The sequence below is a fragment of the Hippopotamus amphibius genome, chromosome 7, assembly GCF_030028045.1.
Source record: "Hippopotamus amphibius kiboko isolate mHipAmp2 chromosome 7, mHipAmp2.hap2, whole genome shotgun sequence".
Taxonomy (NCBI): domain Eukaryota; kingdom Metazoa; phylum Chordata; class Mammalia; order Artiodactyla; family Hippopotamidae; genus Hippopotamus; species Hippopotamus amphibius.
In genome coordinates this window covers 7,198,464-7,224,913 of record NC_080192.1, presented here as the reverse complement: position 1 = coordinate 7,224,913, position 26,450 = coordinate 7,198,464, and the positions used below count along the sequence as shown (strand labels likewise).

Below are 26,450 nucleotides of genomic sequence, written 5' to 3'. Positions count from 1 at the left end.
CCACAGTCTGTCCACACTTCCCCTCTGCCCACTCTCCTTCAGCAGCCTTTTTGTTCTCCTCATGGCTGCTGAGACCCTTCCTACCAGGCCCTTATGCAGCCTTGCTTTCTGCCATTCTACCCTCCTTTCCTGTCTTCCGACCAAGTGTTTGCTCTTCTCCCAGTCACATCTCTTTCACATGCTCTTTCACATCTCCATACCTTTTTTGTTTCTTTTTGGTTGATTTTTAATAGCTGTTATTTTTAGGACAGTTTCAGATTTACAAAAAAATTGAGCAGATAGCACAGTTCCCATATAACCTCTGTGCATAGCTTCCGCTGTGAACATCTTAGATTAGTATGGCATCTCCATACCTTTATACAAGTTGGTTCTTCTGCCTAGAACCTGCCAATTCCACCAGCCAAGAAGCATTTTTGAGGAGTTGCTTTGTGCACAACTGTGACAGATCCAAGTAGAGGAGAAGCTGCCTTCAGGCAGCTTATCTTCTGGGTAAGGAGGGCAGAGCAGACTCACAGCTTTGAAGCTGCCCCCTAAACTATCCCCTCAGTTTGGTCATCGTTATTGACGTTAAGGAGCACATTCACGGTGCTGATCCTCAGCTGTTCTTCACAGTAGCTCCGCGGAGGGAGAGAAAGCAGGTGAAAGAAGCAAGGCAGGCTGAGAGAGGCGCAGTGCAGGGACTTGCCCCTGGCCGCACAGCTGGCAAGTGGCAGAGCCAGGATTTTGATTCCCGGCCATCCAACTCCAGATCTGAGGTGGAGACCGACCCCCAGCCAAGGCTGGGAAAGACTTCCTGGTGCAGGAGCCCTCTGAGGATGAGGTAAATTTGGGAGAAGCAGGGTTCTCCAGGTCTGGGCTTGATTTTCCTCTGCAAGCTCCTGAATCCAGGACTGGTGAGGCTCAGAAGACTCTGTGCGGCCTCCTCTGTCCTTCTGGATACAGCGGGTATGTGTGTGTGGGTAAAAGAGATATTGTGGCAGGTTCTTTTCTGCCTGAGCTCCCAGAATGTGGGGGTTATCCCTTTACCCCCTGCCCTGCCAGGTTCATCAGACACTGTCCGTGGAATTGGACCAAGTGTTGAAGGCCCTCAGCTTTCCGAAGAAAAAGGCTGCACTGCTCTCAGGTGTGGATCCTAGGGCCTCTAGCAGGAGAAGAAAAACCTTTCCTCTAGATTCTGAGATGGGACCACCCCACCCAGACCAGCCTGTGGTCACCCGTTATTATCTCCATTGTCTCCCACCTACGACAGAGCTGGGGATGGGGAGGTGGGGAACGAGGCAGGAACTGGGTGTAAGGAGTTTCCTACTTTCAGCTGCCATCTTACGCTTCCTGAGGACAGCCCTGCAGCAAAGCTTTGCCTCTGCCCTGGTTGCCCTACTGCCCTCAGGGGCCCAGCCACCGACAGCCCCTGAGGACACTGTCCTAGCTCCACTGGGAACATCACAAGTGCTGTCCCTGGTCATTGGACTGCAGAACCTCCTGGTTCAGGTAAGGCACTTGCTGAGGGGGACCCTGGCAGTGGAGCCTGCTTCTCCCAAGATGACAGTAGGAAGGGGTGGCTGCCTGTTAAAATCCTGGTATTCTCACCAAGGCCTGGAGAGTAGACTGACTGGCTTTGAAGTTACAGTGACAGAAGTGAAACTCAAATTGTCTCATAACTGAGAAGTCCAGAGGTCAAAACTGGCTTCAGGCACAGCTGGGATCGCAGAGGCTCTGACAGTGTCATCAGAACTGTTTCTCCATCTCTTGGCTTTGCATTTCTCTGTCAGCTTTATTCTCATGCAATGGTAGGACGACCAACAGCAGCTCCTGGTTTATATCCTTCCAGCAGAAGGAAAGGTCCTCTTTCCTAGTAGTCCCCAGAATTGAGTCTCATTAGCCCGACTTGGTAATGTGCCAGTCACTGTGCCCAAAACATAGGATGCTCTGATTGGCTTGGCTTGGGTCAGTGCCCTCTCCTGGACGCTGGGGCGTGTGGTCAGCTCTGCATAACTCATGTGGACTGAACATAAGCGAGGAATGGTCCTGCAAGAGAAAACTGTTCTCAGAAGGAGGAGGAATGGATCCTAGACAAGGAAAAATAGTAGATGTCCACCTCACAGGGGTTTGTGTTTTATACCTTAGAGGATTCTTGGAGATCATTGTTTATCCAGCGATCACATACGGTGGGGGTGGGGGTGGGGCATGGAGATCAGATTCCTGCCTTTGAGAAGTTGACAGTTTCAGGGGTGGGGGGTGGATGCTGTCACGTAGATAAGAGGTGCTAACAGTGTGGTTGGTGCTGGGCTGAAGGGAAGCACTGCACAATGGGGGCACAGCACGTACCTTACAGGTTGGTGTAAAGGATGACTGTGAGGCTGGCTGTCAGGGAAGGCTTTCTGGGGCAGGTGCTCGAGCTGGGCTGGAAATATCAAGTGACTTGTCCTAGGTGCCTGAGGGGAGGGGGCATCAGAGTTGGGATTGATCTTGATGGCAGCGCAGTTTCATTCTCTGATATGGACTCATTCCCTGTCCCTGACCTTGTGGCCCATCCCCACTCATTGATTCCCCAAGACTTTCTTCTCTTTCAAGGAGCTTATTGTCTGTTATTTTCAAATATGAGCCGGTCACTGTAGGGTGACCAAGGCCTCAGATGTTTATGCTGTTTTAGTTAGCCTTGGACTCTCTTTTCCTGCTCTTTGGAGCTTGCCCAAGAAAGATGGTCACAAGTCCACGTGGTCTGATCGATGGCAAGGCATCATGGGGCAAGAAGGGGGAGGTAGGGGCAGCCAGCAGATGAGTGAGAGGAGTTACAGAGACTTCCTCGGGGGAGGGGGAGGGGCCTTGATGTGAGTGGTCTCACTTGGTGCCCAGATAATGACAGCACACATGTGCTATGGCTGTTGACTGTGGGAGGTTATGTTCGAGGCTTGATCCCCACTGGGCCTGTGCACAGACAGGCTTGGGGGAATTGGGAAATGTGAGGAGGTAGAATGCTCCAGAAGCGGGCCCTGTGTGGTTGCCGAGTCTTGTCCTGCCGGCACATCTGTTCAGGGGCTCTGTGCTCTCTATGGGTCCAAGCTCTATCGTGTGTAGCACTTCTCTAAGTTCCCATTTTCATATCAGTCTCCCCCAGGCTGTGAGCTCCTCAACGGTAGGAACTGTGTCTGGTTAATCTTTGTGTCTCCTTCCCCTTGTCGGTTCAAATCCAGTTGGGAAACCAGGAATCAGATGAGAACCAAAGCATCAGCTTTATTGCTGATAAACACCATAGTATCAGTAGAACATAGCTGGGACTTAAGATCACAATGGACTTTTTTTTAGTCTGAGATTTTTCAAACATACAGCAAAGATGAAAGACTTTTACAGTGAACACTCATGTACCCACCATCTACATTCTACCGTTAAATTTTCCTATACTTGCTTTATCATATCTTATCCAAAAGGATTTTTTAACTGCCCTCCTTCCCCTGGGCTAGACCAGGAGCCCATAGGCAGGGAAATTGTGTTTGCATTTCCATAATGTCCGTATTGGACACTTAGCCAGCTGGTCAAGATCTTAAGTGTTTGAGTTCATGGGAGTATGACCTTTAATACTTTAATCCTGCACGGATGGCTCAGTAGGTGTTAAGCTAGTATCTTACTTGTTAGATAAATCTCTCCTTGGGTGAGGAGGAGCCAGTTAGAGGTGGGAGGAAGGACAAATGCTTTCTCTCTAGTATTTCTGAAAGGGCTGAAGTTCCTGCTTTAATATTCAGAACATAGGGAGGGGGAAAATGATTCCCTTATATTCACTACCCAGCATAAAGCCTCGCACAGAATTGGCATTCAGTAATGTTTGTGGAATGAGTGAATGAGGACACCGAAATGAACATGATGCCGTTCCAGCCATTTAAGCACTCACAGATAGTAGGAAACAAAAAATTATAACTAACAGCAAAATGACCTATTATTTGAAACAAGGAAGGCTCCACAAGAGAGGCTGCACTTGAACTGGCCAATGCTGGGTATCTGGGAAAAGGCTGGAAGTGCCCACTGGTTAAGAGTTAATTTTAGGGACTTCCCTGGTGGCGCAGTGGTTAAGAATCCTCCTGCCAATGCAGGGGACATGGGTTGGATCCCTGGTCCGGGAATATCCCACATGCCATGGAGCAACTAAGCCCGTGCACCACAACTACTGAGCCTGCACTCTAGGGCCCGTGAGCCGCAACTGTTGAGCCCTTGTGCCACAACTACTGAAGCCCATGCGCATCTAGAGCCTGAGCTCCACAACAAGAGAAGCCACCGCAACGAGAAGCCTATGTACTGCAACAAAGAGTGGTCCCCGCTTGCAGCAACTAGAGAAAGCCCACGCACAGCAACAAAGACCCAAAGCAGCCAATAAATAAATATTTATTTTTTTTAAAAAAAGAGTTAATTTTAGATCGGAGAAGAAGAAAGGGCACGAGGACTAAGATTTGTTTCTAGACTTGCCACCTACCACCCAGGTGTCCTCAGGTCAACTATTTTCTCTCTGGGCCTCATTTTCCCAACTGTAAAATGAGGTGAATGAATTAGCTCAGCCACTTCAACTGTGTCTTAAAGACCTTCGGGATTCTGTGGAGGAGACTTAGGGGTGGTTAAAGAGGGAAAGTGTTTCCCCTGTTATGCGTTTCATCAAGGTGTTCACCATTTGAGTGTTAACTCTGTGCCAAGCACTGGTGAAACACTCTGTATCCATTTCTCATCTAACCCTCTCGGTAACCCAAGTAATCTTTTTATCCCCACTTAGCAAAATCAAGTAACCTTGGCCAGGATCACACAGATACTAAGTGACCAAGCAAGGACTCAAACCCCCAGGTCTGCCCTATACCTTAACCTCCAGGTTGCTGCCCTCCAAAGAACAGCATGAGGAGAGCATAGGACTTTTTGTTGTTGTTTGTTTTTACATTTAAAAAAATCAGTTTTATTGAGCTATACCTTACATGCAATAAAACTCACTAATTTTAAGTGTACAATTAGATGAGTTTTGAAAAATATATACAGTTTTGTAAACACCACCACAATCACGGTATAGATTTCCATTACCACAAAATGTTCCCTGTGCCCCTGTGTAGTCAGTCCCCTTGCCCCATCCTGGACCCTTGGCAAACACTGATCTGCTTTCTGGCCCTGCAGTTTTACCATTTCTAGAATTCCACATAAATGAAATCATACAGTATGTGGTCTTGTGTGTCTTCTTTCACTTAGCTTAATGCTTTTGAGATTCATTCATATTGTTGTGTATATCAGTATTTGATTTCTTTTTATTAGTGAGTAGTGGCCTATCATGTGGCTACATCACAATTTGATTACCCATTCACTTACTGGTAAGATATTTGGGGCTTCCAGATTTTTGGCTGTTATGAGTAAAGACTGAAGTACCAGGCTTTGTGTGACTATCCATTTTCATTTCTCTTGGGTAAATACCTAGCAGTGGGATTGCTGGGTCAAATGACATATTAGTTTTCTATTTGTGCATGACTACATATCACAAATGAAATGGCTTAAAACAACACTCATTTATTACCTGACAGTTCTCTATGTCTCAAGTCTGGGTAGGCTTGACCAAGTTCTTTGCTTAGGATCTCACAAGGCTGAAATCAAAGTATTGGTCAGGCTGGGTGCTTAGCTGGGAGAGCTGGGAAAGAATCCACTTCTTCCTCAGGTTTGGGAGGTGGGGGAGCTCTTTAGCTCTTTAAGGTTGCCCACCTACTTTCTCACATGACCCCTCCATCTTCAAACCAGCAATGCATGTTGAGTCCTTCTCACACTTCCAGTCCCTCTGGTTCTTCTTCTGCCACCAGCCAGAGAAAACTCTGCTTTTAAAGGACCAGTGTGATTAGATTGGACCCGCCCAATCTCTTTTTGCCACATAATGTAACCTAAGCACAGGAGTAAACGTCTGGAAGCAAAGGTCATGGGACCATCTTAAAATTCTACCTATCACATATCATAAGTGTATGTTTAACTTTATAAGAAACCATCAAACTGTTTTCCAAAGTGGCTGCACCATTTTGCCTTTCCATTAGGAGTACACGAGAGTTCCAGTTGCTTCACATTCTTGCCAACACTTGGTATTGTCAGTCAAGTTTATCTGTTGGTGAGTGTGTGGTATCTCAAGGTGGTTTTAATTTGCATTTCCCTAACCCTAAGTTCTTTTCATATGCTTATTAGAGCATAAAATTTTGTTTGATGAAAGGTTCTGCTGCTTTAAAAAAAGATCTACATGCACTGGCTTAGATAAACTGTGCGGCTCTTACAGAATCTGTAATCTGTGAATCTCTTAATGGGGCCAAGGGCCCATCCTTTTCTGAAACAAAACAGTCTCTGAAATGTAGGTAAATCATCAGTATGCTTTGTGTGTGGGTGAGAGATGAAACCAACAAACATTTCTTGATTATCTACAGAGCCACAATCCCAAATCTGAAATTCTGAAATCTAAATTGTTTTGAAAACCAAATGTTTTTTTCTTGGTTGGCACCAAAATCCATTGTAAGCAAAACCTGACATGAACTTCTGTGGGTTTTTTGTTTTTGTTTTTTTCTTGCAGAAGGACCCTCTGTTGTCCCATGCCTGTGTTGGCTGCCTGGAGGCCTTGCTTGACTACCTGCATGCCCGGAGCCCAGACGTTGGTAGGAACCCTCCCCATTCTCTGATGTTCCCATGGGGGAGGTTGGAGGGGACCAGCACCTGCCACTCTCCCAGCCCAGACTCCCATCCCCTGTTCTGTGATCCACTCTTTTTTTTTTTTTTTTTTTCTGCTGAGCTGCATGGCTTGCGGGATCTCAGTTCCCCAAGCAGGCATTGAACCTGGGCCCACAGCAGTGAAAGCACGGAGTCATAACCATTAGACCACCAGGGAACTCCCTGATTCACACTCATTTTGTTTAGTTCTTTTAACAACACTGCAAGGGCACTGCCATGCGCATCATACAGATGAGGACACTGAGGTTCAGGGAGGTCAAGCAACTTACCCCAACCAAGGTCACATAGCTCCTAAGTAAGTGGCAGAGCTCTTCTTGTTGCTTGCCTCGCACATTCGTAGGATATGTGGTCTCCCTGTGCCAGACAGCATGGGTGGACAGAAGCCCAGGAAGAAAGAAACCCCTTGGGGTCAGCTTGTCCAATGTCCTGCCTTTAGCTGAGCAACCCCTTTTTGAGCCAATAGGAGAAAGTTTTCTTTAGTAATGTTCCAAGGCCTTTGGAAAAGCAGCATTAACAACGCAGGGTTGACTGGTGTTTCCCACAGCACTCCACGTGGCCTCCCAGCCATGGAATCGGTTTTTGCTATTTACCCTCCTGGATGCTGGAGAGAATTCCTTCCTCAGACCTGAGATCTTGAGGCTCATGACCCTGGTAAGTGCAGAAAGGATAGTCTTGTGATCTGAAGAATGTCATCCACTAAGATGGCAGAGGGGCAGGGTGGGCCTTCACCCTACAAGCAGAAGTCTGCTTAGAGAATTCCTCCAAAAGCCCACATCTCCTCCTCCCAGAAGAGCCGGACATTCTTTCTCATTCACTCACTCAGGAAACATTGACGAGGGCCTGCTCACCACATGCCAGATCCTGTGCTAGGTACCAAAGATGTCCTGAGCCAAATGTTCTGCCTTAAAGGTCCCTCAGTCTAGAGGAGATGGACAAGGAAGTTAATAGTTAAAATACGGTGTTCTTAATGGAAGAGTAGAAGATAATGCTCAGTGCCTAGAACACACAAGTGCCCACTGAATAAACAAGGCAGCAAGCCTGTGAATGACAGTGAAATGATCAATGCATTAAATCAATGGTTGGTGTAGGAACCCGGAGAAAAGAGTAACTGCCTCTGCCAGAGCTGGGAGGGAGAAGTGAATAAGAATGTAGTAAGCCCTCAGTTAATGCCTGTATTTCTTTAATAAAATGAAAGAACATTCAGCAGTGAAGGTAACATTTTAGCTGAGACTTGAAGGATTGACAGGCAAAGAGAAGGGAAAGTATTACAGTATTGAAGTGAGAACAGCAGGTATACGAGCAGCACATGGTGGTGCGTTTGGGTAACCACATAGTCTAGTGTGAGGTGCAAGGCTGAGGGGCAGGGTGGGGGTGGGGGGACTGAAGGGGTCAGCAGGGCCAACTCTCAGGGTCTTGCAGTCCTTCTCATGACCTCACTCTCCCGTGACAACCCCACCCGTCTATCAGCTCTGAGCTCCTTGAAGGCAGAGTTCTATGGGCTCCAGGTCCGTGCCCCCAGCCCAGTGCTGAGCATGGCAGGGGCACAGGAAATGTCTGTGAGTGAAGGAGGGGCCACATGACTGCATGTCTGGCGCTTCTCTCCCTGGGCCAGTTTGTGCAGTTCCGGAGCAGCAGCATCCTCTCTCATGAAGAGGCGGGTTATGTTCTGCGAGGTGCAGCTTTGGCTGACCTCTCCACCCTCTCCAGCACCACACTCCAGGCTCTGCGTGGCTTCTTCCTGCAGGTGGGTGGGAAGGGGATGCCATTTAGCCACTGTGAGGCCAGACCCTTTATACCATCTTCTCTGGAGGCGGGGAGCTCCACCCACAGCAGCCAATGGGAGATCAGGAGTGCAGGGGGTGGAGGGTAGAGAGGGCCTGAATGGAGTGGGCACTGAGAAAGCCTGTCCTCCCTACCCTCTTCTCCCCCCAGGTCCAGAGCATGGGGCTCCTGGCTGATGATGGCATGGCCCAGACCCTGCAGGCCTCCTTCGAGGGCCTTTCCCCCAGGGCCTCCATAGCCCAGCCGCCCCTACAGGACATGCTGTATCCTTTCTTGCATCTGGGAGCTTTGGCCTGGTCACCAAAGCTGTAGGAGGCTATGGCGTCATGCTTCAGGACAGAGAGGTGCACTGTCCTGTCCTCTAAGGCAAGCAGGGGTCAGTGAGAATAATTAACAGTGGTAGCAATGACAATGACTTGCTCTGTTTATTAAGTTCCTGCCAAGGGCCAGTCACATTACGTGCACTGTATCTAATCCTCATGGTAGGTAGGAGTGTTAACCCAGCTGTAACTTAGATCAGAGAGGTTAAGTGATGTGTCCAGAATCACACAATGATAGCATCAGGATTTGACCCCAGATCTGACCATTTCCAAAGTCACATCACCAAACTCAGAAGGGAGCTAGTCCTTCCCCAGGAGCTTTGGAGAAAGTTGCCCAAGCCCAGTTGGCACAGGTGCTGCCCTAAACGCAGCATGATGGGGGAGAGTGCTGGGTGACTGGCATGTCCCAGAGAAAGCCTGGGGTGCGGGCAGTGGTCACCAGCCCTCTGAGGGGTTGTTGTGATGCTCCAGAGACACTGGCCTGGAGGTGTGTTTGGTGGGGTGGGGTGCCTCGTCCCCACCCCTACCAGCTGCCTCGCTGGCTCTCCTCCTCCTTTCCATGAAACAGTTCTCTGAGGTACAGCAACCTCCTAGCGCAGGTGTTCATGTCCCAGTTGTAGAATACATCGCACTACTCTCAGGGGCACCTCTGCTCTTGTCTGACTGTTTTTGCCCTTTGGGCCCTGGAAGTGTGGTTCTCCCAAGATTGGCCCCACCTCTCTGCTGTTCTCCTCTCATGTTTGCTGCCAGATGCCTGGGAGGGGTAGCTGTATCCCTGTCCCACATCAGAGATTGACCCTCAGGACTTGAAGGCCCAGAAACAGAACTGAGACCTGGAGAAGACGAAGTCAGGGCACAGTGGTTTGAGGGAAATGGATGACAACTGCAGCCAATCATCTGGAGCCATTTACTCCACCTTGAAATAGAATCAGGAAATAAAGTGATATACCCACATGCCTGTGCGGGCTCTCCAAAAACATTTCACTTTGGACTTACCTGGGCTCCCTGCAGCTGGCTCCTCCGCAGGGATGGATGGCCTCCTCTGGGAGAGAGGGGGCGGGATGTGTTCTGGTAACACCAGCTGGTTGCCTCAGTTGAAAACATCAGGCAGGCCATCCTTGGAGCAGAAGGGGCAGAGAAAGTCCGTGTGTTTGGTGCTGCTGTGATCCAAGTGCTCTGGGAAGTCCTTTACCTGCTGCTTCACCTCAGGCGCAAGTGGAGAGAGGTAGAATTTCCAGGCAAGGAAGGTGAGCCCTCCTAGCTGAGGGAAACTGTTCCAGCTCAGCTCATGCCTGGCTAACGTGGGTTTCCTGTGTTCCTTTCTCTCCCAGCCCTCCTCAGAGCTTGTATTTGTGCACCCACGTGTGCAGTTCTTTCAGTGTCTGCGCTCCACAACTGCCCACCCCTGTCCTGGACTCAGCTCGCTGGGGCCTTCAGCCTCCTCCTCGTCCTTCAGGGCCCCGGTGCCTGTAGCTGGCTAGCCCTTCCTCGGGTCTGACTGTACTGACCCTATGCAAAACTGGGCTGCACTCCATCCCAGGGACAGCACAGGGAAGGACCCAAGGAACCTGGTGGACCGGAGAGGCAAGCAGGGGATGCCCCAACTCTGCACTGCACATTACTTAAAAAGAAAAGTTAATCACGACCCACTAAACTGACCTTGACAACTGCGGTTTAAAAAACACTCAGCAGGACTTCCTGGGTGGGTAAGACTCCGCCTGTCAATGCAGGGGACGTGGGTTCGATCCCTGCCCCAGGAAGATACCGCATGCCGCGGAGCAACTAAGCCCGTGCGCCACAACTACTGAGCCTGCGCTCTAGAGCCCGTGAGCCACAACTATTGAGCTCATGTGCTGCAACTACTGAAGCCCATGCGTCTAGAACCTGTGCTCTGCAATAAGAGAAGCCACTGCAATGAGAAGCCCGTGCACCACAATTAAGAGTAGACCCCGCTCGCTGCAACTAGAGAAAGCCCATGTGCAGCAAGGAAGATCCAACACAGCCAATAAAATAAATAAATAAATTTATTGAAATAAAAAAAACAGCGGAGGAAACCGTTTCGGGGAGGGCGCGGGAAAGACGGCCCGCTGGCAGCAGTGAGGGCCTCGGTATGCTGACGCGCCCCTTACGTTAGGCACAGACCCCAAGGTGACGTCTCCAGCTCGACCTCAGCACGCGACACGGGCGCGAACCTCCGCGCAGGGTGGGCGTGACCGAATGCTCCCCGACCTCGCGCGGGGCGGGCTCCCGAGCCGACTGGGCGGGGCCGGAAGTTAGGTCAAGGAGCCGCCGACGTGGCCCGCGCTCATTGGGCGCGAGCGGCGCAGTGGGTGGGGCGGCACGCGGCGGTCCCGGCGCCGCTGCTCGCGGGCGCTCTGAGGTTCGGCGACTGCTGGTTGCTCGTGGGCACTCGAGTCGAGGCGCGCGCTGGAGTCCTGCCCGCCCGCCCGCCCGCCTGCCCGGCCTGGTAGGTGGGGGCAGGGGCGCCGGGCGGGCAGGCTCCCGTGGGGGGCAGGGGAGGGAGCGAGGGCACAGAACTGGCTGCAGGGGGTGCAGGGTGGGATTCTCGGCCTCTCCTCATTGGAAAGCCTTTCTCCTCCCGGAGCCCTAAGGGCCCGGGACAGCAGCCTTGGTCTGCGAGCCCGGTTGGCCGGCTCAGGATCCACCACCAGGCCACCACTAATGGAGAATGGTTTCGGAGTCGCACGCCCAGCTGGGAAGAGTTCTGGGACTCATGGGGCAGGGAGCGGCACTGAGAGGCAGATAAGTGGGAGTAACAGTAGGTAGAGCAGGATCTGCTCCACGCAGTCCGCTTTTTCGGCTTTCTTTTCCCGCTTCTTCCTGCTTCAGTCATTACCGGCTGTCGGATATCCCCTGACCCCAAGTTCTGCCTTACCCGGGTTTTGGTTCCCTTGAGTCTGGACCGTGTCATTGGAAGGTGGGGGTTGTGGGTGAGCTTGAACTATTCCCTCCCATTCTCTAGGCTTCAGTTGTCTCATCTGTGTGGGCGTAGAGGCTGTTCTCTGGTTGACCTCTGTGGGATCTCACTGTCAATAACAGCATCTCACCCCTGGGGGACAGGTGTCCTGGTAGAACAGTGGCCAGCTCTGAGATAGCCTGTGCTCATTAAGACTCTTGGTTTAGCCTGAGAATCAATGAGTGACTTTGGGCAGTCACCTCATTTTTCTGTGCCTTGGTCTCCACATTGGTAAAATTGGGCAGCTGTCATCTGAGTAGAGGCCTCTTCTGACTACTGTACTTAATATTGCACTTCACTGACTCCCTCTCATCTTTCTGTGCTTGTTTTACAACTTTATTTGTTGTCTCTTAACCGTACTAGAGATATAACTACCAGTGTGCAGGGAAGTTTGTCACTGCTGTATTCCTGGCTCTAGAACAGTGCCTAGAATATGATAGGTACTCAGTAGGTACTTGGGGAATGTTGCTATAGATATAGATAGAAACCAGTGTTGCTTGTGGTGCCTTTGGTTCCTAAGAGAGTAACTGCCCTGTTACCCCAAGATTGTCTTGCCTCCCTTCCCACCCTGCACCCATTCTTCCTTTCTGATGACAGAAGTCAGGGAAGGTGGGAAACCCCAGAACTTTCACATCTCTGACAGCCTCGGCTTCCTGGGAGGGCAGGATGGGGGAATTGAGAGGGAATGATATTGACCAGGCCCTGCTTCCTCAGGCACAATGCCTCACCCAGTCCTCCATCTCTGCAACAGGGAGATGACCTCCTTACTCCCATTTTGCAGTGAGGAAGATGAAGCTCAGAGAGGCTGAGCAATTTGCCCAAGGTTCCAAAGTTGGGCAGAGCCAGGGCTCCAGCACAGGGTTGCAGATGTTGATCCCTGTTCTGTAAGCATCCTTGCATTGCGGACACTTATCTTCCTCTCTCCCTCCTGTCATCTTATGTCTTTATTGTGTGTCTGTTGATTACTGGCCCCGCGCTAGGGACTGGGGCTCCAGGGCTTCCCAAAGCTGGGTTCTTGGTATTTGGAGGCTGTGTCATGTCAGGGGAATGTGCTGTTCACCTCACTTTCTGTTTTATGTAACACCAAGCTCTGAGGCTCACCTTCTTTCTTTGGGTTACTCCCCTAGCTCCAGAGTCTTGGATATGGACCTTCTTCAGTTCCTGACCTTCCTCTCTGCCCTGCTACTGTCTGGAACAGGAGTCACAGACACCCTGGACCCGAGTCTGGAGATCTGTATCCTTTGGGGTTGGAGTTGTTTTCGAGGGGTTTATAAATGAGATCTGTCTGTACACACAACCTTGGGGGATTTCAGGGATGGAGCAGACTACCCGACCCCCCCACCAGCCCCAGTAGGAACAGAGGAGAAAAAGTAAGGCACTCTAACCAGATCTTGGTCAAGTCAGTTCTCTTCTGACCCTCAGTTTCCCCATTTGTTAAATTGAGAAGGCAAGGCACATATCTCAAAGCCATGAGGACGCTGAGGCTTGTACATGTGCCTAGTACTTTTTGGGTGAGATCCTGGCTGGAGACCAAGCCCTGGCATATTGGGCTGCCTACTCAAGAGCTGGGTCTTGAAGGAATAGAAACTGACAGAGAAGGGTGGGGTCACCCCAGGCAGAGTGTACAGTGTGAGCAGAGGAGTGGAGGTTCTGGGAAGCAGGTGGTTGTGGGACTTGGTGGAAAGACCATGGGGAGGGGAGGGCAGGAGCCAGGTCCTGAGGGTTGTATTCAGGCTGTTGGGTGTGGAACCCTCTGTGAAATGGTTGAATGATATGTTGCAGGGCTCAAGTGCTTTTCAGACAGTTTATTCATTCCCTGGGAGTCACAGCTATGCACATCTATGTCCCTTGCTGAGACTTGCTGGCCAGGGTGGGCCCTCTTGATCGGGACCAGCTGATTATCCAGGCAGGAGAAGTGGTGCCAGTTCCTTAACTTAATGCTGCTCAGACAAGAAGATGTTTGAGGTGAAGCGGCGGGAGCAGCTGTTGGCGCTGAAAAACCTAGCACAGCTGAACGATGTCCACCAGCAGTATAAGATCCTCGATGTCATGCTCAAGGGGCTCTTTAAGGTGCACGCAGGCAGGGGCCGCTCCTGGCAGGCGTAGTCTTTGATCTGGGCACTGATGGACGAGGAGGAGTTCCCCAGGGGGATAGTGTTCCATGAGGGGGAGCTGCATGCACAGAAGATCTGAAGTAGGGTTTAAGTGAAAGGGGCTGGGACCGGTCTGGGAAGACCTTTGCAAAGCCACTCAGACCAGGTGGGGTTCCCTCAGGTGCTGGAGGACTCCCGGACAGTGCTCATTGCTGCAGATGTGCTCCCAGATGGGCCCTTCCCCCAGGACAAGAAACTGAAGGATGGTATGGTCTTCCCAATCTCGCCCTCTCCTCCTCCCCGCAAACTTGATCTTCTGTAGCTGCTCCTTCCCTCTTGTTCTTGTCATTCTTTTTTTTCTGTCTGAAAGTACCCTCTTGTGGCACCTTCCAAGGAGTCTCTTGGGCGGTTGGGCACTTAGTATATGATTCTCTGAGTGCTTCTTGGCTCGTTTCAGAGCCAGTTTCTGTGTCCCTGACACTGCTATGGTCTGTAGTACTGTCTGGTGCTTGGGGCAGGGGAATCAGGGAGGAGCCTTTGCGTACTTCCACTCCAGGAATCCTTGCCTTCACCACCCCGACCCCTCTGGTAGAGATGGCAAGGGTTGTTCCCATTTATAGGAGAGAAAACTGAGGCCTGTTGAAGTGACTGGCCTGTGGAAGCAGTTACTAGCACTCTTTACTACTGTTCTAAAAGCTTCAACCCCCTTAAATCCTTTTTGAGAGATGAGACCAACATAGATAAATAAAAGAATATTCTGTACCCTTTCATCTCCTCTCTCAAGAATTTCTCACCAGTGGTAGTTTCTCCCCATTAACTGGTTACATTCTAACAATAAAGTTTGTTAGATCATACTGTCTGAGACAGGACAGAAGTAGCCTTAGCGAATGTTGGGCACTTTACGGATGTCATCTCTAATCTCTGCTATAACTGAGGAAGGCACTATTACCTCCGGTTTCCAGATGAAAGAGGACAGATGGTTTGCCTGGCTCTTTCCTGTAAACCAAGTAAATCCTGAGTTCTTTGCAGTTCAAGATTGTCCTGAAGCCCAGGGGTCCCTGCCCGACTTGTCTCAGACCCAACCTGGCATATCTTTGGAGGAGTCCGCTTACCTCTCTGTGTGGCCTGGCCAGTGCTGTGAGGGCTGCCTGGGCCTTATCTGTAGGGGTCATTCAAACAGGGGCTGCCACCAGGGCTGGGCATAAAGTTACTGTTCTTCAAGCTAGCCCGAGTCAGGGGGACCTACCACCACAACGGACAATAAACTCAGCCTAAACTGATCTGTTGACTAGAGGAAGGATATTGCTGGGAAAATTGAGCAAATTCAAATAAGCTCTATGGATTGGTTAACAGTATTATATTGACGTTAATTTCCTGGTTCAGATAGTTAGCAGTGGTTATGTAAGCTAACATTAGAGGAAGCTGAGTGAAGGAATTTTGTGGTTGTATTACGTAAGTCTAAAATTACTTCAAAACAAGAACTTAGGCATTTTAAAATAAAATAAAATTGGACATATACTAAAAACAAACCCTGATGTGTTCCCTGGCCATCCTAGCAGAACTGACCCCTCACAGACACTGTAGTTGTGCTAACACCAGGGCCCAGCTCTGGACATGAGGATACCACGTTGGGGAGGTTAGGTCCAGCAAAGCCTCACGGAATGCATATGCCTCCATGTACAAAATGACACCCACCTCTCAGGTCCCCATAGCAAACCAGTCTTCCGAGCTGTGAGATACAGGGGAAAGAGCATATCCTTTGTAGTCAGACAGACCTGGATTTGCAGCCCAGGTTTGCTACTCACTAGCCGTCAACTTCAGTTTCCCATGTGTGAAATGGGAATAACAGCCACATCTCCCTCTAAACGTGGTTTTTTTTTGGCTGTACCATGCAGCATGTGGAATCTTAATTCCCGACCAGGGATCAAACACACGCCTCCTGCAGTGGAAGCACACGGTGTTAACCCCTGGACTGCCAGGGAAGTCCCTAAAGGTGGTTTTGGTGATTCAGCAATCTGGTGGACATGAAGCCCTTAGCACACACTGCACATGTGCTCAGCAGCCTGTGGGCAGCAGGCACTGCTCCCTTCTCTGATTAGTGGGCTTGCCTCTGTTTTCTGGAGGGTGCGTAGGGCTGGCTGGGAGGGCTGGAGAAGGGCATCTCCCCTGGCCACTCATCAGGGACCTCTTGCCAGCTTTCTCCCAAGTGGTGGAGAACACGGCCTTCTTCGGTGACGTGGTGCTGCGCTTCCCAAGGATCGTACACCACTACTTTGACCACAACTCCAACTGGAACCTCCTCATCCGATGGGGTATCAGCTTCTGCAACCAGTCAGGCGTCTTTGACCAGGGCCCCCACTCACCCATCCTCAGCCTGGTAAGGACTGGGGTGGAGGAGGGCTGGGAGCCCTCTGTGGTGGTACGCCGTGAGCCACTCATCTGCCTTCAGTGGGGCCTGAATGTCAGCCCTTGGTTGTGTTTTCTGTGATAAGCCTTGGGCTGCTTTGAGGTGCCATTTCAAGGGGTTCTGTGCTGACCTGGGTCCGTAGGGGTCACCACCTGGCCCACATCTGCCCAAATGTTGGAGGGAGTGGCCCGTGGGTGAGCCGGAGGCAGAAGGCAGAGGATGACTAGCTTTTCCTCATCCGCAGATGGCCCAGGAGCTGGGGATCAGCGAGAAAGACTCTGACTTCCAGAACCCATTTAAAGTAGACCGCACAGAGGTGAGCTGCTGGGGCCTGTGGCCATGTCTGCTCTGCCTCTGCTGAGCCCTGGGAGGCTAGGGACTGCAGAGGCTGGGGCACCTAGAGTGGAATGTGAGGGCTTTGGACTGGGAGCCAGAAGTGTCTGGGTCTGGGTCCAACTATCACTTGCTCACTGGTACCTTCAGGCAAGCTGCTGGCCCTGTCTTAGCCTCTGCTCCCTGTCTGTCCATGTGATGTGGACCCCAGCTACGAGGGCCAGTCAGAGGCTATGAAAACATCCATCCCAGTGCACAGTAGGCACTGTTCACATCAGGTGAACGTCAGGGAAACCATGGGAGGTCAGGCCATGCTTCTCTGTCCTTGAGCTTCTGAGCACCCAGCCAGGCTTCTGTCCTACATTCCTGCACGTGTTCTCCTAGGGACTGAGGTGGGCTCTGAGGGCTGGAGGCTGCAGGGAAAGCACGACAGATAAGGACACACAGTAGAGGGGAGGAAGAGACCAGAGATGGCTGGGCAGGGCCAGAGGGGCAGGGAGGAAGGGCTGGAGGACTGGACTCCTCAAATCACAAGCTCTCCCCAGGTGTAGGGAGGGACCTCTGAAGGTCTGGGATTTTGCTGCTGTTTCATGGACGCTGACAGGTTGGAGACATCAGAGTTTATTGCAGCAAAAGCACTTGCTGTTGTCCTGGTCATGTGGGTGTCCCTTATTCTCCAAGTCCCAGGGGGGTGACACAAAGGGGCCCAGGCAGATGCCACACATGCAGTCGGTTTGCATCAAGCCGAAGAACACCAAGCTTGGGAAATTCACCACCTTGTTAGTGAACAGAAGCAAACCAGGTCTTTGCAGGCAGACATCAGTTGATCCTTCAAGGTTGCTTTTTGTAAACACAACCCGAGAAAAGGACCAGGTGCAGAGTAGTCAGGTGTACTAGCAAGTATGTGCAGGGACACTCAGGGCCACAGAGGATTGCCTCCCCCACAGTCCATCCATCAGCCCTACATGTCTTGGCTTAACTCACATTTCTAGATGAATGTCCTATTCCATATGATTAATCTGATCAGTAGAGCCTAGGACCACATCTGTTCAATTTGTCTCAGACCGCTGTCAGTAGGACTCTATGCAGCTGGATGAGGCCACGTGCAGTGTTGATGTCAACCATGTGCTCCAGGGTCCTGGACTCAGCCAGCTCTAAGAAGTCCTGGGGGGCCAGTAGATCTTATATTAGAAAATCAGAATATGATCTAAGACCAATCTATTATCTGTTACAACCCACACGAGTTTAGACTGAGCTGCTGATCTTTGATGTTACTGCCAGTGACTACAGGGGCCAACAGATAGACCGGAAGCAACCCTCATCCCAAGTGGAGAGGCATTCGGTGGCCCACTGTCTCCCTTATGTCACCACTTGATTTGGGTCACCACTGCATTGTTTGGCTGAGCCCTGTGGGCAGTGTTGCTGCGGAGTTGCAGCCTCAGTTGCCCTGCATGCATAACCCAGGGTCGCTCAGGGATCAGGAGAAACAGATGGATTCGTATCTGTCAGGTTGAGACAAGGTTGTGCTGGTCTGTATGTCTGCACAGGGCTGCTTGGGGAGCTGCCTTTGATGGCATTAGGCACAGCACAATAGTTCAGTACTGACCGCGTCTGTGTGAATTTTCCTGTCACATGGTTGAGAATGACACACTGGACAGCTGGTCTGACTGGCAGCTGCAGCTGCTGCTTGACTTGGGCGGGCCCTAGGATTGTTTTTCCAGGAGGCGGTGCTGGATCTAAGGGACAAAGAGGATTAATTGTTGCACACACCTCCTGGGATCTGAGGCACTCCCTTCCCAGATTATTGCTACAAAGTCAACATGTCACATCCCAGGACCTATAGTTCACTTTTCTCCAATTATTCCCTACTTTCACCTAGACTTTTTGTCCAGAAGGGTCAGATGTGAGTGGGACAAGGGCATTTTTGCACAATTTCCAGAGACACATTATATCTCCCTTCTTGGCCCACGTGGGCCACTACAGGGGCACTTGGCAAGGAGTGTCTTCAACCAAGTGGTCATTATTCTAATGATCTCGGGCCATGTTGTTCCAACCAGAGACTGGAGGTAGTTGAACCAGAAATGCGGAGTCCTCTGCTTTTTGTCAGTCCATGGTGGCGGGTGTGTTGCCACATCTGATACAACGATGCATATCGATGGCCATGCCAGTCAACAGGGCAGTGTAGGCTTGATCAGCATTTTGATTCTGGTTGGTCTCATTAGAGGATTGGCTATGGGCATCTAAGTGAGTGACCCAGACCGTCCCATCGTCAACCACCATTTGTTTCCACAGCACATGGCCCCAAAGAGGGATGACCATCTTTGACCTGCCAGTTTGTAGCCTGCTCCTCTGGTGGACCAGATGGTTAGGACACTGTGACAACAGTCACTAAGAATACAGCATGCCTGGTTGTTAGGAATATCATCTAGGCAAGAGCGACAGCTTTTAACTCAGATTGTTGTTTTACTGACTTTTATGGCAGTCGGTCTCCCAGCATCATCCCTGGGGCTGCTGCTGCCTGTAGATACCTGTGTCGGAGGTTCCCAAGACTACCCCCAGGTTGATGACTCGCTCGGAGGACTCACAGGACTCAGGGTGCAGTTTTACTCAAGGGTATGACTTATTACAGTGAAAGGATCCACAGTAAAATCGGCAAAGGGAAAAGCCCTCTGGGGTGAAGTCTAAGGGAGACCAGACACAAGCTTCCATGAGTCTCTCCCCATGAAGTTACACAGGACACACCTTATTCCTCAGCAACAGGTTATGAAGACATGTGTGAAAAGTTGTCTATCCAGGAGAGCCTGTTAAAGACTCAGTACTCAAGAGTTTTTACTGGAAACTTGTCACGTAGGCACCGTCTGCCTAGCACATACCAAAATTCCAGACTCCAGAAGGAAAGCAGGTGTTTAGCATAAACCACCTTGTTTGCACAGACAGTTTAGGCTCAGTGTGCCACTCTTATCAGTTAGGGTGCTGGGAGCCCTCCCAGAATCCAAGTTCCCAGACAGCAGCCAAGGGCCAACCTTGGAAGCAGGCCTTGCAAAGGAGAGCAGTCAGGCCAGCTATGTTAATTCTTCTGCATAGCACGATTAGCTCTTAATTTAGGTGAACAATCAGTGGACAGGCCTGAGTATTTAGAGGAACCTCTGACTCAAGGGCCCTGTTGAACTAGTGACTGTTTCGGGTGACAGAGTAGGGGATACGGTTTTCCACAGTAGTATAGCTGCCTCGCTTTTATGTAAAACCAAGATGATACATCCTGCAAGGTTGCTTGCTGCAGTCACAACCCTGATAAATGGCCTGGGTAAGAACAGTCAGGGCTGGGTTCTTGGTGTACCCAGCAAGAACATGCAGGGATGCTCAAGGCCATGGCAGATTGCCTTTCCCAATGAGGGGGCTCCCCTGGAGATGCTTTTTTGCTGTGATGCTGGCTCTCCTTGCCCTGCAGATCATGAATGCCTCTCCCACAGAGGAGGGTGAGAGCATGGGGCACAGAGAGAATGGGCGCCAGGATAGGTGTAATTTAGCTTCATCACAATGTGCTCTGCCTGTACATAACCGCAGAAGCAACATACTTTCCTTACTTTTTATTGGCTGGGGACAGTCCCAAGATTTTAGTCACTTTTTGGTATCCGGTTGGACCTATTCACCAGCAACAGCCCAGGTTTGCTGAGCTCCCCTCGTGCACTCCCTCCATACCAGTGGGTGTTCTGGGAGTCCCCTCCTACTTACATACCCGTAACTAGAGCCAACTTGTATCAGGCTTCATGTGGCCACTGCCCCAGTCCAGAGGGAGCTGGCCCTCTCCCGGCTCTTCAGATGCTCACAGTCTGTTGGGGAAGGTAGCAGGGAAGCACAGTCCCAATGCAGTGTGATCACTGTACCAGTGGAAGAGGGAAGGACCCACGAGAGGGAGCCGGTGAAAGTAGGTGGTGGAGGCTCTGGGATAAATGAGAGGTGCCGGGTGGACCAGCTCAGGGAAGACCTTCCCATGCAGAGGGCCCGGCCTGCACAGAGGCTCAGAGGCATAGCACACACATTCATTCAACATTTAGTGAGCATCTACCGAATCCCAGCCACTAGAGAAGCACTCTAACTCTGCCCTCCTGGGAGTGGCATTCTAGTTGGAGGAGACAGTTAAAAACTTTATGGTAGGTGGTGACAAGGGCTGTGGTGAGAAAGCAGAGGAATGTGGCTAAGGAATTCCAGGGATGGGGTGGGGATACAGTTGCTGTTTCATGTGACTTGGACACAGAAGGTTCTAACTGCGAAGACCTGAAAGAAGTGAGGGAGCCAGCTCTGTCTCTGGGAGAAGGATATTCCAGGCTGAAGGAGCAGCAAGTGCAAAGGCCCTGAGTTGGAAGCATATTTAGAAGGGTGGGGAGTGTGAGAAGGTGAGGTCAGAGTTGTAGGCCAGATCACAAGATGCTTGCAGGTCTTCTCAGGGGCTTTGGCATTTACTCCAAGGCACATGGGAGCAGAGTGAGGGGTTCTGACTTACCCCTTTAAAGAATCAGCCTGGCTGCCATGTGGCAAGTAGTGTTGGGGACCAGGGTGGAGATGGATACTGGTGAGGAGGCTGCTGTGCTTTTCCATTTGGAGTTAACGGTGGCTTGAACCAGGGTGACAACAGTGGGGCTGGCGAAGAATGGTGAGATTTTGGTTCTGTTTTGAAGGTAGAGCCAATAAAATTTACTAAGGAAGCAGATATGGAGTGCAAGAGATGCATTAAGGATGACTCAACGATTTTTGGCCTGAGTGTGTGGAAGAATGGGGCTGCCATTTTCTAAAATGGGCAAGCTGGTGGGACCAGGTTGCGGGCTGGATCGGGGAGCAAGGCCTTGTTTCTGGACCTGATGGGCATCTGAATGAAGATGTCAAGGAGGTGATTGGGTATATGACTAGATTTTGGGGGAGAGCTTAAAGCTAGAGCTACAAATGCGAGAGTCACACCAATGGCAGATTATGTCCTATCACTCTGGGGGGCAGATAGAGCAGTGGTCTGAGGACTGAGGCCTGGGATGTGCCTGCAGTTAGGGATGGGAGAATGCGGAGGAACTAGCAAAGCACCCCGAGAGGGATCAGTCAGTGGGACAGTAGCAAACCCAAGAGGGAACCACTTCCCAGAGGCCATGTGAGGAAAGTGACAGGAAGGAGGGAGTGATCTGCCTGCCAAACGCTGCTGGAGGGTCAAGGAAGGTGAGGCTGGTAATCAGCCGCTGGATTTAGCAGCTTGGAGACAGGACATCAGAGATCTCAGTAAAATCTGTTTTGGTCGAGTGGTGGGGACAAAAGACTGAGTTTCAAGAGAATGAGAGGAAAGGAAGTGAACGCATCCTGTCAAGCACAGGCAACCCTTTCAAGAGTTTTTCTTTTCTTTTTTTTTAATATTAGTCTCAGGTGTACAGCATAGTGGTTCAGTATTTTTACAGACTATACTCCATTAAAAGGTATTAGAACATAATGGCTATAATTCCCTGTCCTGTACAGTATATCCTTGTTGCTTATCATAAAGCATTTTGTTTTCAAGGGGAGAGACCAACAAGAGACTAGCTAGAGGGGAGGGTATGGGTTCCAGGGGAAATTTTAGTGGGATGGGAGAGACTTCAGACCTTTGCACATTGATGGGACCCCCCACCCACTGGGGAGAAAGAACCTATGGTGCAGGGGTAGGAGGGTTGCTGGAGCCTCATCCCTGAGGGAGGGAGGAGGGAGTGGAGAGCTGGTGCCTAGGGGAGGTGTAGCCTTGCCTGGAAGAGCGTGTGGGCACAGCAGCAAGTGGGTTGGTGGGTGTGGCGATGGGAGCTTGCGGAAGTTGTCTTCTGTTTCCATTCTCTGTGAAACAGGAAGCAAGGTCATGGTCTGCGAGTGAGGAGGGGAGGGAGTGATGGAGGCTTGAGGAGGAGGTACGTCTAGGAGAGCAGGGGAGTGAGTGGACAGGGAAACAGCCTGGGTTGCCAGGCACCACGAAGGGCCACTTGAGGTTAGCATCAGAATTTACAGTAGGCATTAGCCAGGCCTGGCGGGGAGGGGATCCAGGAAAGGGACAGGCATTGTTTCTCTTCTGACCCAACTAGCTGGGGCTGGAGGGGCCAGCAGAGCCAGGAAGTATGGTGTCCTCTGTGGCCTGAGGGGTCTCCCAGCTCCTCCTTTCTCCCAAGAGGATGAGAATTAACTCTTAGGGATAGGAGGCAGAGTGTGATAGGGAAAGCACTGGGCAGGGAGGCGGGAGGCCTGGGGGCTAGTCCCAGTTGGGACTAGCTGTGTGACTTGAGCCAGTCACTTACCCTCTCTGGGCTGCACTTCTGTGACTTCACCCCATCTTCCAGACTTGTGGTTCAGTCTAACACAGTAGGTGGATTACTCCACAAGGTGGAGCTCCTAGTTTGCTTTTAATGTCTACCTTGACCAAACATTTATCAGATTTACTGTATGAACAAATAAAATAGGCATATTTCACAACTAAGTCACATGAGTTTTGGGTACTATTGTATTTCACATACTAACGTGATTCATTTATTCATTAAAAAATACATACTTCAGTGTACCCCCAAAAAAATAATTAATAAAAAAAAAAATACATACTAAGTGCCATCTATAAGCCTGGCAGGCTCTGCACTGGGGGCTTGTGGCACAGTGAGCAACACCCAACACAATCTGCCTGTCCTTGTGGAGAGTGTGGTCCAATGGGGGCAACAGGCATGAAGCAGGTGGTCACAGAGGCAGGTGATCGCAGGGGAGAAGCACTGAGAAGGAAGCAGAGGAGGCAGCCGCAGCCGGGAGCCAGGGCAGGTCCCCAGGGATGGTGACAGCTGAGCTGGAGCTAATGCAGCAAAGGGGGTGGGGGCTGGGAAGAGCCACAGCACGTGCAGAGGCCTGGAAGTGGGAGCCAAGGAACCCAGGAGCCAGAAGGGAGGAAGGAGGAGAGGTGGGCAGGGTGGACCTGCAGATGCAGCTGTGTGGAAACTTGTCCTGAGAGTAATGAAGAGTCATGGAAGGGTTTAAGCTGGAGTCAGATTTACATTTTGAAAATAATCTAACTGCAGTGAGGAGAATGGCTTGAGGGGCCAAAGTGGGTGTGGAGAGACCCTGGGAGGTGCCCAGATTTATCAGGAGAGAGGTGGGGGTGGTGATGGGGGTAGCAGTAGGATAGGTGAGACAGAGAGAAGTAGATGGGTTTGAGACTTAGGGTTATAATGGGCCAGGCCTTGGCAATGGACTGTGAAGGGTGGGGGTGGGCAGATGCTTGGTCTCTGCCCTACTTGCCTGATTGGGATGTGGGATGCTGCTGTTCATGAGGACGGGAACTCTGGAAGGGGACTGGGTTTTGGGGAGATGGAGCCATACTGAGTTTGGGGCATGCTTGCAGATTAGTGGAGGTGTCAGACAGGCATTTAGATAGGGAGATGCAAATCTGAGGAGTAACTGACCATAAAGGCCTAATGGAAGCCCTGGGTTTAGATGAGCTGGTCTGGAGAGTGGGGGAAGAAGAGCAGAGGGCCTGGGAATTGCCCTGGCTGAAGTCCTCCTCCTCCTACCCAGCTTGCCCTGTGTTCCTTACTGGGTACCACCACTCACCCACTGTGGAAGCCATGAGCCTGGGCACCACTGTCTTCTTTCCATCTCTTTCAGGGTCTGCCAGTTTAACCTCTGACTCACTTACACTCCCCTGCCTACACCTAGCAACCTGTTCACAAGCAGCAGGACCCCTGCTGTTTTACTCTTACTGGCTGCCCTCCCCTCCTCAGGGCTCGGGGGGTCTATGGGGGTCTTGGGCACTCCGCCCCTTCACCCTGAGTGGAGTTTGTCTGTTGTTTCTCACATGCGCTGTGCAGGTTCAGCACCTGCCCCTCTGCCTGCAGTGACCCCTTCCCTTGCCTGTTTGCTTGGCAAGCTCCTGATTACCTTTGCACACTCACTCAGCAGTTTCCCCAAGCCCATTTAACTCTCTCCATGTCTGCGGGCTTCCTGGGGCAAGGCCTGTGTCTAAGTGACTTTCCTGCCCCACAGCCCAGAGCAGCCTGGCTCAGAGTGAACTCTTGCTGCCAGCAGACTTAATCAGACCACTCTGCTCTTCCCCTCAGTTCATCTCCAGCACTGACCCTTTCCAGAAGGCTCTGAGGGAAGAGGAGAAACGCCGGAAGAAAGAGGAGAAGCGGAAAGAGATCCGAAAAGGCCCTCGGATCTCAAGATCCCAGTCCGAGTTATAGTCCGGGAGCAGCCCAGGGCTCAAGGGACCAGGAGGAGGCCAGTCGGGAGGAAAAGGAGAATGCAGCGCTGTGACTGGTGGTGAGAGCTGGCCCCTGTGAGGGGGGAGGCCAAGTTTGCTCGGCCCCCTGGAGCTGGCTCTGAGCCCCACAGCTGAAGGAACCGGGCCCCAGAGGGCTGGATTTCCTCCCAGGGACCTCCCCAAGGGGTGCGAAGGGAGCCTTCAGAGGGCGCTCTGCTGCAGACCTAACCCTGTAGAGATGCTGGGGGAAGCAGGAGGGATCCTGGGCTGGACTTTTCCGGTGGGTTAGGACCGCTGACCGGCTGGCTGCTGCCCTTCCTGGGGAGGCAGCAGAACTAGGCTCTGAGCCATGTGTGGAGGTGTCATGCCTGCTGCTGGCCCCACTGTGTCACTGACTTGCCCTGCACAGGTCCCAGCCCCCTAAAGAGACAATAAAAGCCAGCAAATGCTCTGGGCTAACCTAGGCTGGTGTGGGCCCCAGGGAGCTGTGAGCCTCTCCACAGGGCAGGTGAGAGGGGCCTGGGTGAGGGGATCAGGGGCCCTCAGATGTAGAGACCACCTCAGAGGATATTCTTCCTCATCAGCAGGAGCCTCAGGCCCTGGCAGGGCAGCAAAGCAGGGGCTTGGCTTTGGCTTCCTATTCCCTTCTCAGCACTGTCCTTGACAAGGGGCCAGTGTTGGGAAGGGACCGGAAGTATCCTGGGAGGGTGTTTAGCCCAAGACAACTTTGGAGCAACATAATCTCTGTTCTCAGATATCCAGGGACAGTCACTGGGCAGGAGCAGGGAAGAATCAGCTTGTCCTCTCTGGCAATGCAGGGAGACCCTCGGCCTGTGGGTGGGGGCTGTTGGGGGGACAGGCTGTGCTTTGTAGTGGTAGGGCTGGTCGGAGCTGGGCTGGTCAGACAGCAAGCTCCCTGTGTCAGGAGGTGTGTAAGCAGAGACCAGGGCCATGGAGCAGGGAAGCTGCAGAGGGAGTTAGGCCCTGAGTGGGCAGCTGCCCTTGTCATATCCCTCCCAGGCAGAGAAAGGAGGGGCTCTGGGGGGAATTCTAGCTCTGTCTCTTTAACTTTGCCAAGGCCGGGGAGAGATGCACAGCTATCCCCAACCCCCCGCCACTAACAGAGCCCAAGGGAGACCAGGGTCTTAGCCCATCAGACTTGCTGAGTGACCCTGGCCCACCCCTTCCCTGTGCTGTGGCTTCATTGGTGTAATGAATTTCATAATGTCTGAACCCCGCTGCCCAGCCCTAAACGTCTTCTCTGAGGTTGGGGCCTGGCTTCTCAGTGACAAGAGCCCTTCTCTGATGGCTCTTCGTCATCCCATAGATTGGCTGAGCATCCACTGTATGCACAGCCCAGGAGGGGGGCCCAGTCTTACCTAAGGTCTTCACCTCTGTCCCATTTAGCACCTTTATCCTCCCGGCTCTTCCTGCTTCACCTTCACTTCTAGCCATCTTGGTTGATCCCTTCCTCTCCACCCTCAGATGGGCCCAAGGTTTCCAATCTGACAGCTTCAAAGGTACAAACAGAACCACTCTGCTCTCCTCCCTGGACAGGTCCAGCTGGGAGATGTGGGAACGGCTGCAGAGTGGGAGACGCTGT

General features: G+C 51.5%; 3 protein-coding genes across 3 annotated transcripts in view; all 3 read left to right on the top strand.

The window, feature by feature from the left end:
- MEI1 (meiotic double-stranded break formation protein 1) overlaps positions 1-9,721 on the top strand; it is a 62,845-nt gene extending 53,124 nt beyond the window's left edge. The window contains exons 25-31 of the mRNA XM_057742299.1: positions 1,042-1,123; positions 1,313-1,488; positions 6,551-6,632; positions 7,250-7,356; positions 8,318-8,449; positions 8,638-8,750; positions 9,558-9,721. Of these exons, the coding sequence (XP_057598282.1) occupies positions 1,042-1,123; positions 1,313-1,488; positions 6,551-6,632; positions 7,250-7,356; positions 8,318-8,449; positions 8,638-8,750; positions 9,558-9,603 (738 nt within the window). The 3' untranslated portion in view covers positions 9,604-9,721. The remainder of the gene's footprint in view (positions 1-1,041; positions 1,124-1,312; positions 1,489-6,550; positions 6,633-7,249; positions 7,357-8,317; positions 8,450-8,637; positions 8,751-9,557) is intronic.
- Positions 9,722-11,144: 1,423 nt separating this feature from the next.
- LOC130856984 (coiled-coil domain-containing protein 134-like) lies at positions 11,145-14,645 on the top strand. Its single transcript, XM_057742128.1, has 4 exons — positions 11,145-11,274; positions 12,912-13,018; positions 13,733-13,854; positions 14,059-14,645. Exons 2-4 carry the CDS (start codon positions 12,928-12,930, stop codon positions 14,197-14,199), a joined length of 354 nt encoding a protein of 117 aa, XP_057598111.1. The 5' UTR covers positions 11,145-11,274; positions 12,912-12,927; the 3' UTR covers positions 14,200-14,645.
- A 907-nt stretch (positions 14,646-15,552) lies between these two features.
- LOC130857571 (coiled-coil domain-containing protein 134-like) lies at positions 15,553-24,827 on the top strand. The gene is made up of 4 exons (XM_057743333.1): positions 15,553-15,608; positions 16,059-16,254; positions 16,529-16,600; positions 24,702-24,827. Exons 1-4 carry the CDS (start codon positions 15,553-15,555, stop codon positions 24,825-24,827), a joined length of 450 nt encoding a protein of 149 aa, XP_057599316.1.
- Positions 24,828-26,450: the final 1,623 nt, after the last annotated feature.

Excerpts from the sequence above, each read along its gene's own strand:
- LOC130857571 (XM_057743333.1), top strand. The coding sequence starts at position 15,553 with ATGTACAAAATGACACCCACCTCTCAGGTCCCCATAGCAAACCAGTCT. Across the intron at positions 15,609-16,058 it reads GCAAACCAGTCTTCCGAGCT|GGACCTCTTGCCAGCTTTCT; the intron begins GTGAGATACAGG and ends GCCACTCATCAG. Across the intron at positions 16,601-24,701 it reads TTAAAGTAGACCGCACAGAG|TTCATCTCCAGCACTGACCC; the intron begins GTGAGCTGCTGG and ends TCTTCCCCTCAG.
- LOC130856984 (XM_057742128.1), top strand. The coding sequence starts at position 12,928 with ATGGACCTTCTTCAGTTCCTGACCTTCCTCTCTGCCCTGCTACTGTCT. Across the intron at positions 13,019-13,732 it reads GGACCCGAGTCTGGAGATCT|ACAAGAAGATGTTTGAGGTG; the intron begins GTATCCTTTGGG and ends AATGCTGCTCAG. Across the intron at positions 13,855-14,058 it reads TGCTCAAGGGGCTCTTTAAG|GTGCTGGAGGACTCCCGGAC; the intron begins GTGCACGCAGGC and ends GGGTTCCCTCAG.